Source organism: Elephantulus edwardii, unplaced genomic scaffold (assembly GCF_000299155.1).
Source record: "Elephantulus edwardii isolate Elephantulus edwardi_28Jun2011 unplaced genomic scaffold, EleEdw1.0 scaffold00028, whole genome shotgun sequence".
Classification (NCBI taxonomy): Eukaryota; Metazoa; Chordata; class Mammalia; order Macroscelidea; family Macroscelididae; genus Elephantulus; species Elephantulus edwardii.
The window spans coordinates 17,532,404-17,544,830 of record NW_006399778.1 but is presented as its reverse complement, the minus strand read 5'-3'; the positions used below and the strand labels follow the sequence as shown (position 1 = coordinate 17,544,830).

General features: G+C 44.1%; 1 protein-coding gene across 1 annotated transcript in view; it reads right to left on the bottom strand.

The window, feature by feature from the left end:
* Positions 1–11,806, bottom strand: part of LOC102860863 (spermatogenesis-associated protein 21-like) — a 21,093-nt gene extending 9,287 nt beyond the window's left edge. The window contains exons 1-3 of the mRNA XM_006883696.1: positions 11,678–11,806; positions 9,850–10,001; positions 7,033–7,252 (exon numbers count right to left, since the gene is read on the bottom strand). Of these exons, the coding sequence (XP_006883758.1) occupies positions 7,033–7,252; positions 9,850–10,001; positions 11,678–11,806 (501 nt within the window). The remainder of the gene's footprint in view (positions 1–7,032; positions 7,253–9,849; positions 10,002–11,677) is intronic.
* Between the last annotated feature and the right edge of the window lie 621 nt (positions 11,807–12,427).

Genomic DNA, 12,427 nt, shown 5'->3' with positions numbered 1-12,427 from the left:
GGTTTGTGCGGGGAGAAGGGTGCAACAATGAATGAATGGAATTCCAAAATCTCTGTAGATGTTCATTGAAATGAAAAATAAACAAACTAAATTAAAAAAAAAAAAACGATGGGGAGAAAGTCACAGATAAGAGAAAACAATTTTTTCAAATCATTTATTTGATAAAGGCCTTTATTCCAAATATATATGTGTTCTTGAAGCTCAATTAGAAGAAAAGAAACAACCTCATCAACTAGGAAGAAGTTCTAGTGGCCTAGTGGTGAGGAGCCATGCTGCCAACCCAAAGGCACGCAGTTCAAATCCACCAGCTGCTCAGCAGGAGAAAGACAGGCAGTCTCCTCTCATGAATTACAGTCTCTGAAAAACTGTCTGGAGGGTCAGCTATGGATCAGTTCTGACTCAGTGGAACACAACACAGATGAGGAAGAATTCTTTGTAGATTATATATATCTAAAGGTCTGGTATACAGAATATGTAAAGAACTCTAGTAAATTAAGGATGAAAAAATTCAAATAAATTAATTTTAAAATGGGCAAAGGATCTAAAAGATCTGAGCACACATTTCTCCAAAGAAGATACACAAATGACCAATAAGCACATGAAAACATTCTCAACACTCTTGATCTTAGGAAAAATGTACATTGCAACCATCATGAGATAACATTTCACACCCACTATAATTTAAATAGTGACATTATTGCCAATGTCAGATGAATCTTGGCAGAAAGCAGAGTACCAGAGGCATGTCTGTGTTTTATTGCCTATACAAAGACATTTGACTGTGTGGATCACAATAAATTGTGGATAACCTTGAGGAAAATGGGAATCCCAGAACACTTGACTGTGTTCATGCAAAACCTATATTTGGACAAAGTAGTAGTCCACAGAACACAGCAAGGAAACACTTCATGATTCAAAATCAGGAAAGGACTGTGTCAGGGATGCATTCTGTCTCCATACCTTTTCAATCTATGTGTAGAACAGATCATTCAGAAAGCTGGATTCTATGAGGAATATGGCATCAGGATTGGAAAAAGACTCATCAATAACCTGCATTATGCAGATGACACAACCTTGCTTGATGAAAATGAGGAGGACCTGAAGTGCTTGCTGCAGAAGATTAAGGACTGTAGTCTTCAAAACAGATTGAAGTTCAACATCAAGAAAACAGAAGATTCTTACCACTGGGCCAATTGGCAGCACCATGATAGATGGAGGAGAAATGGAGGTTGTTAACAATTACAGCTTGCTTGTCTTCACAATCAACACTGTTGGCACCAGCAGTCAGGAAATAAAAAGATGAATTGCATGGATAAAATCTGCTGTCAAGGACCTCTTCAGAGTACTGAGAAGCAGCGATATCAGTCTAGAGACTAAGATGCGCCTGATTCAGCCCATGGTCTTTGAAATTACTTGCTGTGCATCAGAGAGCTGAACAATGACTAAGGATTGCAGAAGAAGATTCAATGCCTTTGAGTTGTGGTACTGAAGAAGTCTTGAACATACTATGGACTGCCAAGGAAACAAATAGGTCTATCTTGGAGAGGGCAAAACTAAGTCTCTCTTTAAGGTCAGGATTTCAAAGCTCCATCTCACATACTTTGGGCAAATGACCAGGAGGGACGACAGTCCTTGGAGAAGGACATCATGCTCAGAAGATTGGAAGGATGGCACAGGAAAAGAAGACCCCAGATGAGATGGATTGATACAGTAACTGGGTCAGTGGGGATTGATGTGTGGGAATCAATGAGACTGGCTCAGGATGGGGCAGGCTTCAGAGTTGCTGTACAGGTATGGGCTATATGGATTGCAGGCGACTCAACAGCACAGAACAATATAATTTAAAGACAGATAATAACAAATGTCAACAATGATGCAGAAAAATTGGAACTCTCATATATTGCTGGTACTAAAGTCATGCAACAAGTTCATGTTTTCTCTAAATATGGGGTTAATTTATAGTCTAGCCAATCTACTCCTACATGTACAACCAAATCCCCCAAAGCCCACTACCACTGAGTCACCTCCAACCCAAGAGAAATAAAAGGCTAAGTCTGCACAAAAAATTGTACAGGAATGTCCATAGCAGCCTTCTTCCTGACAGTCAGGAAGTATAACAACCTAAGTGCACATTACCTGGTGCCTGGATGTCAATTTCCTGGTTCCTGGATATAGATTTCAGGGTGAATGGATATAGATTTTCTGGTGAGTGGAAGTAGATTACCCAGTGCATGGGTATAGATTACCATGTACATGGATGTAGATATTTCCTGGTACATGGATGTAGATTACCTAGTGCATGGATGTAGATTTCCTGGTGCATGGATGTAGATTTCCTGGTGCATGGATGTAGATATTTCCTGGTGCGTGGGTGTAGATTACCTGGCGCATGGATGTAGATATTTCCTGGTACATGGATATAGATTAGCTAGTGCATGGATGTAGATTTTCTGGAGCATGGATGTAGATTACCTGGCTCATGGATGTAGATTACCTGGCTCATGGATGTAGATTACCTGGTGCATGGATGTAGAATGAATGTAGTAGAGCTACACAGTGAAATATTATTCAGCTACAAGAAGGAAATGAAGTGCTGATATATGCCACAGCGTGGATGATTCTTGAGGACATTATGGGAACAGAAAGAAGGTAAACACAACAGACCATATATCATATGATTTGATGTGTGTGAAATGTGCAGAACAAATGAGTTCATCAAGATAGAAAGTAGATTACTGGTAGCAAGTGGCTAGGGCTATGGAATTTCATTTTGGGGTGACAAAAGATTCTGGAATTAAAGAGTGGTGGTGGTCATATGACTCCATATGCAGATACGTGTGGCTTAACACTCATCATACATTGTTGTGAAATTGTTGTGACATTATGTGATTTGTACATAGTGAATATACCAGATAGTGCTTGCACAACTTGCAAATTTCATAATGTCTGCGGTCACACGGCTCGTGCGGAGGCAGGGCCTGAGCCCTTTGACTGCTGTTTTCTGTGGCTGCGTTCTCTGACACACATGCTTTTCTTCACCAGCACAGCTCTTCCAGCTGGAAGGGGGACCAGAAGAGGTTTGATCCTGACCTGGTGGCACTGGTGTTCCTCCCCCTTCCACCCCTGCAATAGTGAGAGGAGGCTGAAAGGGGAGCTCAGGGTGAGCGTCTGCAGCCCTATACACCAAAAAGGCTTCCGTGCAAGACCTTTTTGCCACACCTCTGCTCAGAGAGTGAAATGGGGTCCCATATGTGCTCACCTTCAGGAGCCCTCAGAGGAGACGGCAACCCTGGCAGATGACCAAGAACCCTCTCCTGCTCTGCTGCTTATCAGTCCTTCCTCACCAGGAACACCTTCTAGAGAGGCACCCCCCCAAATCATCTCAGTGATCATCAACAAGGCACCCCTCCCTCCAGCCCTGAGTGCTGACCAGCCACAGCTGGAGAAAGAGCTGTCAGATCTGACTCAGAAGAAACCCCTCACGGCCTGGCTCCTGAGGTGAGGAAGGGCCAGGTTCCAGAGATGCTGGAGAGCCTGCTGAGGCCCATGCCTGGAAACCAAGTGTGGGGACAGCTTTGGACTAGAGCCAGTTTGGAGCAGCTTTTGGACTAGTCACCAGGGACTGGACCCTGTGCGTCCAGGAAGGGCCCTAGAGCAGCTCCTGCTACTGGGAGGTCTGGGGACCCCATGGGGTGAACTGGTTAAAAGAGGGAAAAAACAACTCAAATTGTATGAGACCACGGGCCCAAGTGTGGAGTCAGACATTGCCCAAACAGATGTTATAGGCTCTTTACCTATGCTGAAAACCACTGATTTGTACTCTGTAAAACAGTACATTTTATAATACCGGAGTTCAATTAAAAAGGCAAAACAAATACAGAGAGAATTTTTTTTAAGGCAAAAGATTGGAATACTTTGACAAAAAGAAAACAAAAACAGTGCAAACTATTGGCCACCAAGTCAGTTCCAACTGAGAGATCACAGGACAGAGTCGTATTGCCCCTTATAAAACTAGGTGGCCACATCTTTCTCCTGTGGAGTGGCTGGGAATGCTTTAGTTAGCAGTTGAACCACTGAGTCAATAGAAAAACATACTAGTCACTCAAATCCTCTGCTGTGAAGTCAGTATAGCTCACAGTGACATTTGAATACCGTGCAACCGCCCCACAGTGGAATACTAGTCAGCTATAAAACCGTAAGCTTTATGGCACAGACGGCTCCAACTTTCTCCTGCAGAGCAGCTCATGAGTTGAAACTGCTGACCCTTTGGCAAGAAATCAAACACCTTAAGCATTATCATATCAGAACTCCTTCTCACTAGTCACTGGAACCCTGAGGGAGAAAGATGGGCATGTTCCTGTGGAATATACAGCCTCCAAACCCACTGAAGGGTCAGCGATGAGTTCCTTCCACATCAAGTCAATTCCAACTCATAGCCTTTCTACTGGATAAAGTAAAACTTCCTCCCTGGGATTGCCAAGACTGTAACCTTTATAACTTTCAGCGTCACAATTACACACCAGCCACCACAGTACAGCAGACCACAGACATGTTGTGGTGGGTATATGTGTGGTCAAGGACCTCTTTAAAGTATCACACAGGAAGGTTATCAGGCAAGCCCGACTCAAGCCACACTCTTTTCCATTGTTTTGTATGTATCTGAAAGTTGGGAAGTGAATAAAGAAGTCCGTAGAATACTCTTTGCCTTTGAATCATGGTATTGGCAAAGCGTTTTCAATATACCATGGGCTACCAAAATAACAAACGAATCTGTCTTAGAGAAAGTGTAACCAGGGTACTCTTCAGAATACTTTGGGCACAGACTTTGTCTCACATACAACATCAGGAGGGGCCAGTCTTTTGGAAAAGACATCATGTTGGAGAAGGTAGAGGGTCAATGAAAAATACAGAGTGCCATGTCTTTCTCCTGCAGAGTATTGGGTGGATTTGAACCACAAACCTTTTTTAGTTAGCTGCTAAGCACTTAAGCACTCTACAGCTAGGACTTCTCAGTAGTCACTGTCATTGTTGTTAGGTGCTGTTGAGTCAACAACTCATAGCAACCCTTTGAACACCCCATCTGAACCTTCCCCTATGTCTGATATACTCGAACTCATTGTTACAGCCACTGTATTGATCCATCTTGTTGAGGTTCTACCTCTCTTTCTTTGACCCTCAAATTTTTCAAGTATGATGTCTTTTTCCAAGGACTGGCACTTCCTAACGACATGCCCAAAGTACCTGGGATGAAGCTTCACCATCTTAGCTTCCAAGGAGCACCCTGGCTGCACTTTCTCCAAGACAGATTTGTTCTTTTGGCAGTCCATGGAATGTTCTTTCCCCAACACTACAATTCAAAGGCATTGATTCTCCTTCTGTCATCTTTATTTGTTGTCCAATTTTCAGATAATTGAAAAGATGATGGCTTGGATCAAGTGTACCTTAGTCTTTAAACTGATATTCTTGCTCCTTAGCCCCTTGGAGAGATTTTTTATAGCAAATTTATGCAATGCAATGTATTTTTTTTTAATTTCTTGACTGCTCTTACCACGGCTATCACTAATCTTTAAAGGACTAAAAATACACTGAGAATGAGTGTAGTTAAAAAGATTGACCATAATAAGTTTCAGCAAAGATGAGAATCAACTGAAATTCTTACCCTTGCTAGTAGAAGAGTCAAATGGTATGATGACTATGGTGGACAGTGTGACAATTTCATTAGCTCTTAGTACATACATGCCATATAATCCATTTCACTCCTACGTGTGTACCCAACAGAAATAAAATCATATGACCCTACAAAGACTTGGACATGAATGCTCATAGCAACTTTGTAACGGTAAGAAAAAATTGCAAACAACCCAAATGTCCACCAATAGGTGAGTAGATAAAGCAAACTGTGGTATAGTGCACAGTGGCATGTTCGTTACTCAGTAACAAAAGGAGTGTTGTTGGTACTGTGAGTCGACTACAACTCACAGCGACCCTGTGAATAACAGCTCTGAACCTTGCTCTGTCCAGCACCATCCTCACAATCTCCATCATGCTCAAGCCCATTGTGCAAGTCATGTCTTCAATCCATGTCATAGAGGGCCTTCCTCTCCTTTACCGGCCAGCTACCTTTCCCAGCATGATGGCTTTTACCAAAGACTGTTCCCTCCTGACAGCATCACCAAACTATGTGAGATGTCGTTTCACCATCCTTGTCTCCAAGGAGCACTGACTTGAATGCATCTCAAAATAATCATGCTGAGTGCAAAAAAAAGCCAGACAAAAAGAGACTGCGTAGTGTATTTTATAAACTGGATTAAATCCCCAGTCTCCAAATATGTGTTTTAAACCCTGACTCCATCGGGGAAGGGGTTTTCTTTGTTGTGTAAGTCAAACAGTATTTGTGTAGAATGTGTCTTAATCTCTTTTAAGGTATAAAAGAGCAGATACAGCAAAGAAGAGAGGAAGCAGATGGAAGGTAGATGCCATGTTACATGAAAATGGCCAAGGAGCTAGGGAACAGAAGAGTAAAAAGAACAAGAACCTTTTACCAGAGCTAACAAAGAGCCAGGAGCCTGAATTTGGACTTCCAGCCTCCTAAACTGGGAGGAGGAAATAAGTTTAAGCAGTCCACTTGAGGTATTCCTGTTACAGCTGCAGTGGCCAACTCAAACTTTGTATGACTCATACAGTGAGATTCTACCACAGACCTATAGAATAATTGCAGTTAAAATTTTTGCCATACACCACAACAAGATAAACAGTTGAAAAATGGGCACAGGTTATGAACAGACACTTCACCAAAGAAGACATTCAGATGGCCAATAAGCACATGAAGAAATGTTCAAAATCCCTAGCTCTAAGAGAGATGCAAATCAAAACAACCACGAGATATCATCTCACCCCATTCAGAACAGCAAAATTTAACAGAACAGCAAGCAATAAATGCTGACAAGGTCGTGGAGACAGAGTGGGTTCTGTGACCTTCGCTGTGGGTCATTCCTTTGGTCTAGACCTACGGTAGGGAGTCGGGGAGATTACCTGGCAGCTCTCAGGGGGCTGACCCTCCGAAGGCTCTAAATTAGACTGCATTCTCTGCTGCCTCCCGGGCTTCTCCCCTGAGCCTGGCTGCTGCAGCCCAGCGGTCACCACAGGAATTGGATGAGGCTGCAATTCCAGCTTGCTCCCTGGCTTGCTCTGATCCTGGCCTTCTTTCAGTTCTCCTGGTCCTTCTAGGGGAGACTGTGAGGATTGCTTCTTCCTGGGGAGAAACCAGGTGCGTCTCAGCTCCTAGAATAGGGTATTGTTTCTGTTCTTAAGAGTCCTGCTTCCCTTTCCCACCACCCCCTCCCCTACCCAAAGCACCTGCACAAGGCGCATCATCAGTACACATTTCAGGCTCTGCTCCCAAAATCTCAGACACTTTGGTGTCAATGCTTACGGGTTAGGATTTAATTTTTTTAAGTATTATATGTTGCTTCTCAGAGGAAGGAAGGGAGAAAGAAAGAAAAGAAGGAAGGAAGGAAGGAAGGAAGGAAGGAAGGAAGGAAGGAAGGAAGGAAGGAAGGAAGGAAGGAAGGAAGGAAGGAAAGAGAGAAATGGTTTTCACAGAGGTTCTAAAACTCAATACAAGGATCTTAAATTTTACATTTTAGAATTTTAATCTGTGTCCATCTGATCTCAGTACTCTGGAATATTTCCTCTAGGCCAGCAAGGGAATTATTTTGCCATCCATTAGGCTTAGGAAAAGCCAATCTCACAGATGGAGGGGACCTCACTAACATTAAGAGCCAGGAGCAGAGTGGGTTTTTTAGACCCGGGGTTTCTGCTCCCTGAAGACATCCTAGACTCGGGAGACAGAGATAGTTACAGCGTTGGAGGTGACAGAAGACAATAACTGCAAAAGACAGCAGTGACATAGAACCACAGGCAGCTGCACTGGACTACTGGACCCACAGAGTGAGAAAGATGAACGCCTTCCTGGTGATGTAAGGTTCCTCCAAGCACTTACAGCTAGAGAGCTGGAACAGTTCCTGTGAAGAGCAGAGGCTGACAGGGTGGAGCATCATAGCCAACGTCAGATGGAACTTGGCTGAAAGCAGAGAGTACCAGAGGAATGTCTACCTGTGTTTCATTGACTATGCAAAGGCATGTAAGTGTGTAGATCACTACAAATTGTGGCTAACCTTGAAAAGAATGGGAATCTTATTCTCATGTGAAACCTATACTCAGACGAGGAAGTATTCCTCAGTACACAGCAAAGAAACACTGTATGGTTCAAAACCAAGGAAGGAATACATCAGGAATGTGGCCTGTCTCCATACCTTTTCAATCTCTTTGTGGAACAGATGATTCAGGAAGCTGGACTTTATGAGGAGGAATGTGGCATCAGTATTGCAGGAAGACTCATCAACAACCTGCACTATACAGATAACATAATCTTGCTTGCTGAAACTGAGGAGGACCTCAAGCGTTTACTACAGAAGGTCAAGGACTGTAGTCTTCAATATGGATTGAAGCTCAACATCAAGAAAACAAAGAGTTTCACCACTGGGCCAATTGGCAGCACCATGACAGATGGAGAAGAGATTGAAATTCATAACAATCTCAGCTGACTTGGCTCCACAATCAACACTCTTGGCACTAGCAGTCAGGAAATCAAAAGATAAATTGCACTGGGAAAATTTGCTGTCAGGGACCTTTCCAGAGTGTTAAGGAGCAACAATGTCAGTCTAGAGACTAAGGTTCACCTGATCCTGCCACGGTCTTCACTTGCTATACATCAGAGTTCAACAATGACTAAAGATGATAGAAAAATCTATTCCTGTAAGTCATGGTGCTAAAGAAGATTACTGAACATTCCATGGATTGCCAAGAGAACAAACAAGCCTGTCCTGAAGAGGGTGAAGCCAAGTTGCTCATGGGAGGCAAGGATTTTAAAGCTCCATCTGACATACTTTGGGCATGTTGCTAGGAGGGCCCAGTCTTTGGAGAAGGCTATCATGCTGGGAAGAGTGGAGGGACAGCGCAGGTGAGGAAGACCCTAGATGAAATGAATTGACACAGTGACTAGTATTATGGGGTAGATGTGTCAGAGACAATGAGATTGGTTCAGGATAGGGCGGGGTTCAGAGCTATTGTGCATAGGGTTCCTATGAGTTGCATGCAACTTGAAGACATATAACAAAAACATGTCATTTTACAAGTATAGTTTTCAAAACATGCCTTTTATCTTTAAATTTTTTGTTGTCATTTGAGTGGGAGTTTACACACTAGATTGGTATTCCATTCATGCACTTTTAAAATACATTACATAGACTTTACAGATTTATACATGCAACCTTTATGTTTCTGTGGTTCTCAGACTCTTTTTGGTTCATTCATATATCTATCCAGTGAACACATACTTACAGAACATATGATATTTACTATGATACAGGCATGGTGTTAAGAACAAGACATTCGAGGCTGAACAACAAACAGAAATAGCTCTTCCGCCCACCCCCTTGTTGTGTACCATCAAATCGAATCCAACTGGCACAGGAGGAGATTGCCCCTCCTTTTCCAATGAAGCATGTGGTGGATTTGAACTGTGCACCTTTGGGATTATAGTGCAACTTCTTACCACTAGACTACCAGAGTTCCCCAGAAATAGCTCTTGAATGAGACCCATGAAAGGAGTGTATGTACACTATACATTCAGTGAGGGGGACTCAGACAAATAGCTAATGCAAATGAGTATTTAGATTGTGATTTGTGCTGTGAAAGTACCAGCAGACATGCCTTAGCCTGGGAGTTCTCTCTTCTCTCCAGGTGGATCACAGGGGACACTCCTGGATCCACCCCCTTCCAGCTCACCCTGGCCTTGCCTGAGTTCTCGGATCCTGGGTCCTGAGTTCTGAAGGCTGCTCCTCTGAGGCCACTGCGTGTCCAGGCTCCTTCTCTGGACCTCCCGGAGTTGAGGTGGGCTGCTTCCCACTGCCCATTTCTGGAGGATCTGGAGACACAGCCTGGAACAGAGATGCTCATGTGCTGGCTTAGGCGCCCACCTGAAGGTCTCTCCTGGAGGGATCCCCACACCTCCCAGGTCATCGTCTTGGTGCCAGGCACAGGAAGATCCTGCTTGTGACTGAGGGAGGTATAGGGCGGAGGTGGTGAGAAGCACCAGGGAGCAGTAAGAGAGAGGCTGAAGTGAAGGGTCTGGCCTAGCGAACCTGCCAGTACACTGGAGGTCCTGGTGCAAACTTGGGGTCCTGGTCAGCACCTGATTAAAAGGGATCTCCTGAGAGCAACTGGAGGGACCTCAGAACCCTTACAGGGTTGAGAGAGGCCTTGCACAATTTTCCCTATTTCAGACATGAGGTTTCCACTGCCATCTCAACCCATCACTCTCCAGGTAGGTGACTTTGATTCAGTTCCAAGCCTCATCTGAGCTTGCAAACATCCAGTGACCTAGCTCAATTAATTATAATGCTGGTTAGAAGAAAAGATTATGATATGAACCAACACTAAATGGGCTCTGAAGTCGAGGCAAAGTCTGTGCCAAATACTTTCCAGGTATTTCCAGTTAGTCCTCAACACCACATACATAAAAGAGGCTGGTGGTGACACGCCCACAGTTATACTGTCAGTCAGATCTGCAACTCTACAACTCTCTCTATTGAATAAACGACTGGGGATGGGGGCTGAAGGATGCTCCGAATATTTGTGTCAGCATCCTCCTCAGATCCTTTTCCTCCAGGTCCTCTCTCAAGCCCCATAAGGAGCCACAGTCTGCACCAGAGGCTACATGGAGGGGGCCATGCTCAACTCAAGGAAATGGGGACTTTTGTTTGGTGAGACTTTCCGCTCTGGAGTAACTGAGTGGGAAGAAAGAGTTCTCTCTGTGTGCTTTGTTTTATACCACTTGGCCCTTTTGAAAAGTGACATAATTGATAAGAAAGAGGTCAAGGGGTTGTATTGGAGGCTTGGGATGCTTGAAGAGTGAGGAACAGATAAGTGGAAGCTTTGAACATTAGGTTGGGGGAATAAAGATTGTGATGGGGCCTGGAGGCTATGAGGAGGACCTAGTCGGATGTCATTTCTGTCATGTTCTGAATTCTTATTTTCCTTATCAGAATCATCTCTTCTGATTACAGAGGCCACCATTCTTTTTGTGGGAGCCTTTTCTTCTCCACGAAGTCATGGAGATCAATGGGTCTGACTGAGCATCAGTTCTGACTCCAGTGTGCTTAGCGATCCAGGCCTCTCCCACTTCTGCTACAGTGACTAGTTCAGGTAGGAGCATGTGACTATAATCTCGGCCAATGAGTGTGATGCCTGAGACCTGATTCAGCTAGTGAAAGAGACTCTCTTCTTCTCAGGTGTTGAGGTGGAGGATGCAAGACAAGAAGACGTGAGCCTGAGTGGCCAGGGCCATCCTTGACATCTTGTATAAAGATTTTGGTTGAGCATGAAGCCAACACAGAGGAGATCTAATAATTTAGCCCCTTGATCCAGCCGTACCTGAAGTCATCTGGACTTGCCAGTTACTCAAGCTATTTATTCTCATTCCTACTTAATCCAGTTTGAATTTATTATAGATAGGAGTCTTAATTCAAGAAATCTGGGAGGAAGTCTAGGCATAGGAGAGGAAGGGGGCCAGCTGAAAGGTGGAGAGGTTAGGACATAAGCTGTGGGTTCTTACCTGTCTGACTCCTGATATGGTGGGCCTAACACAAGCCCTCTTGTTGGAAGTCCTCAAGCCAAGACCTGGCTGGGTCCCTGAAGCTTTGATCCTATCCTCTGTGTATGACTGGCCATTTCCATCTTCCATTGGGCCACGGCCAACAAGGGCACCAAGAGGGCATCAGTCACTGTGCTTCTTCAGAAGGGCTTCAATCAGGGTTCCATGACCACATTACTTAACATTGCGTCCACAGGGAGACTGTAACATAGAGAACATTGCTCAGAGAAGGTGCAGGACAGGAGGGACATGCTGCACAACCAGAGAGATAACCACACGCAATTTGGTCATGCGTTTCCTCCAGTTCTCACAGTAGCCCTGAGAAAAGGAAGCCCAAAGTCTGGCACCTACCAGGTCACAAGATAGGACATGAAGCAAAGTTGACTGGGTCCCCACAACTGTTTACTTGCCCCTATAACAACATTTCCTGAAGGTAGTTCTTTATTATATTGCTCCTATGAGATGCTACACACACACACACACACACACACACACACACAGAGGTTCCAAAGCCAATGCATTTGGAAAGTTCTGGAAACAAAATAAAAATAAAACTTATTTCCTATAGAACTTCTCAGAGACTATGAATCGTGATATGCCTTTTTAAAAGGAACCAAGAAGCTCTAACGGGAATGGGGGCATCTGCCTCTGGAACTTCAAGCTGTCAGTAACAATTTGTAGTTCACCCAAACCCCCTGAACCTGCCCAGGG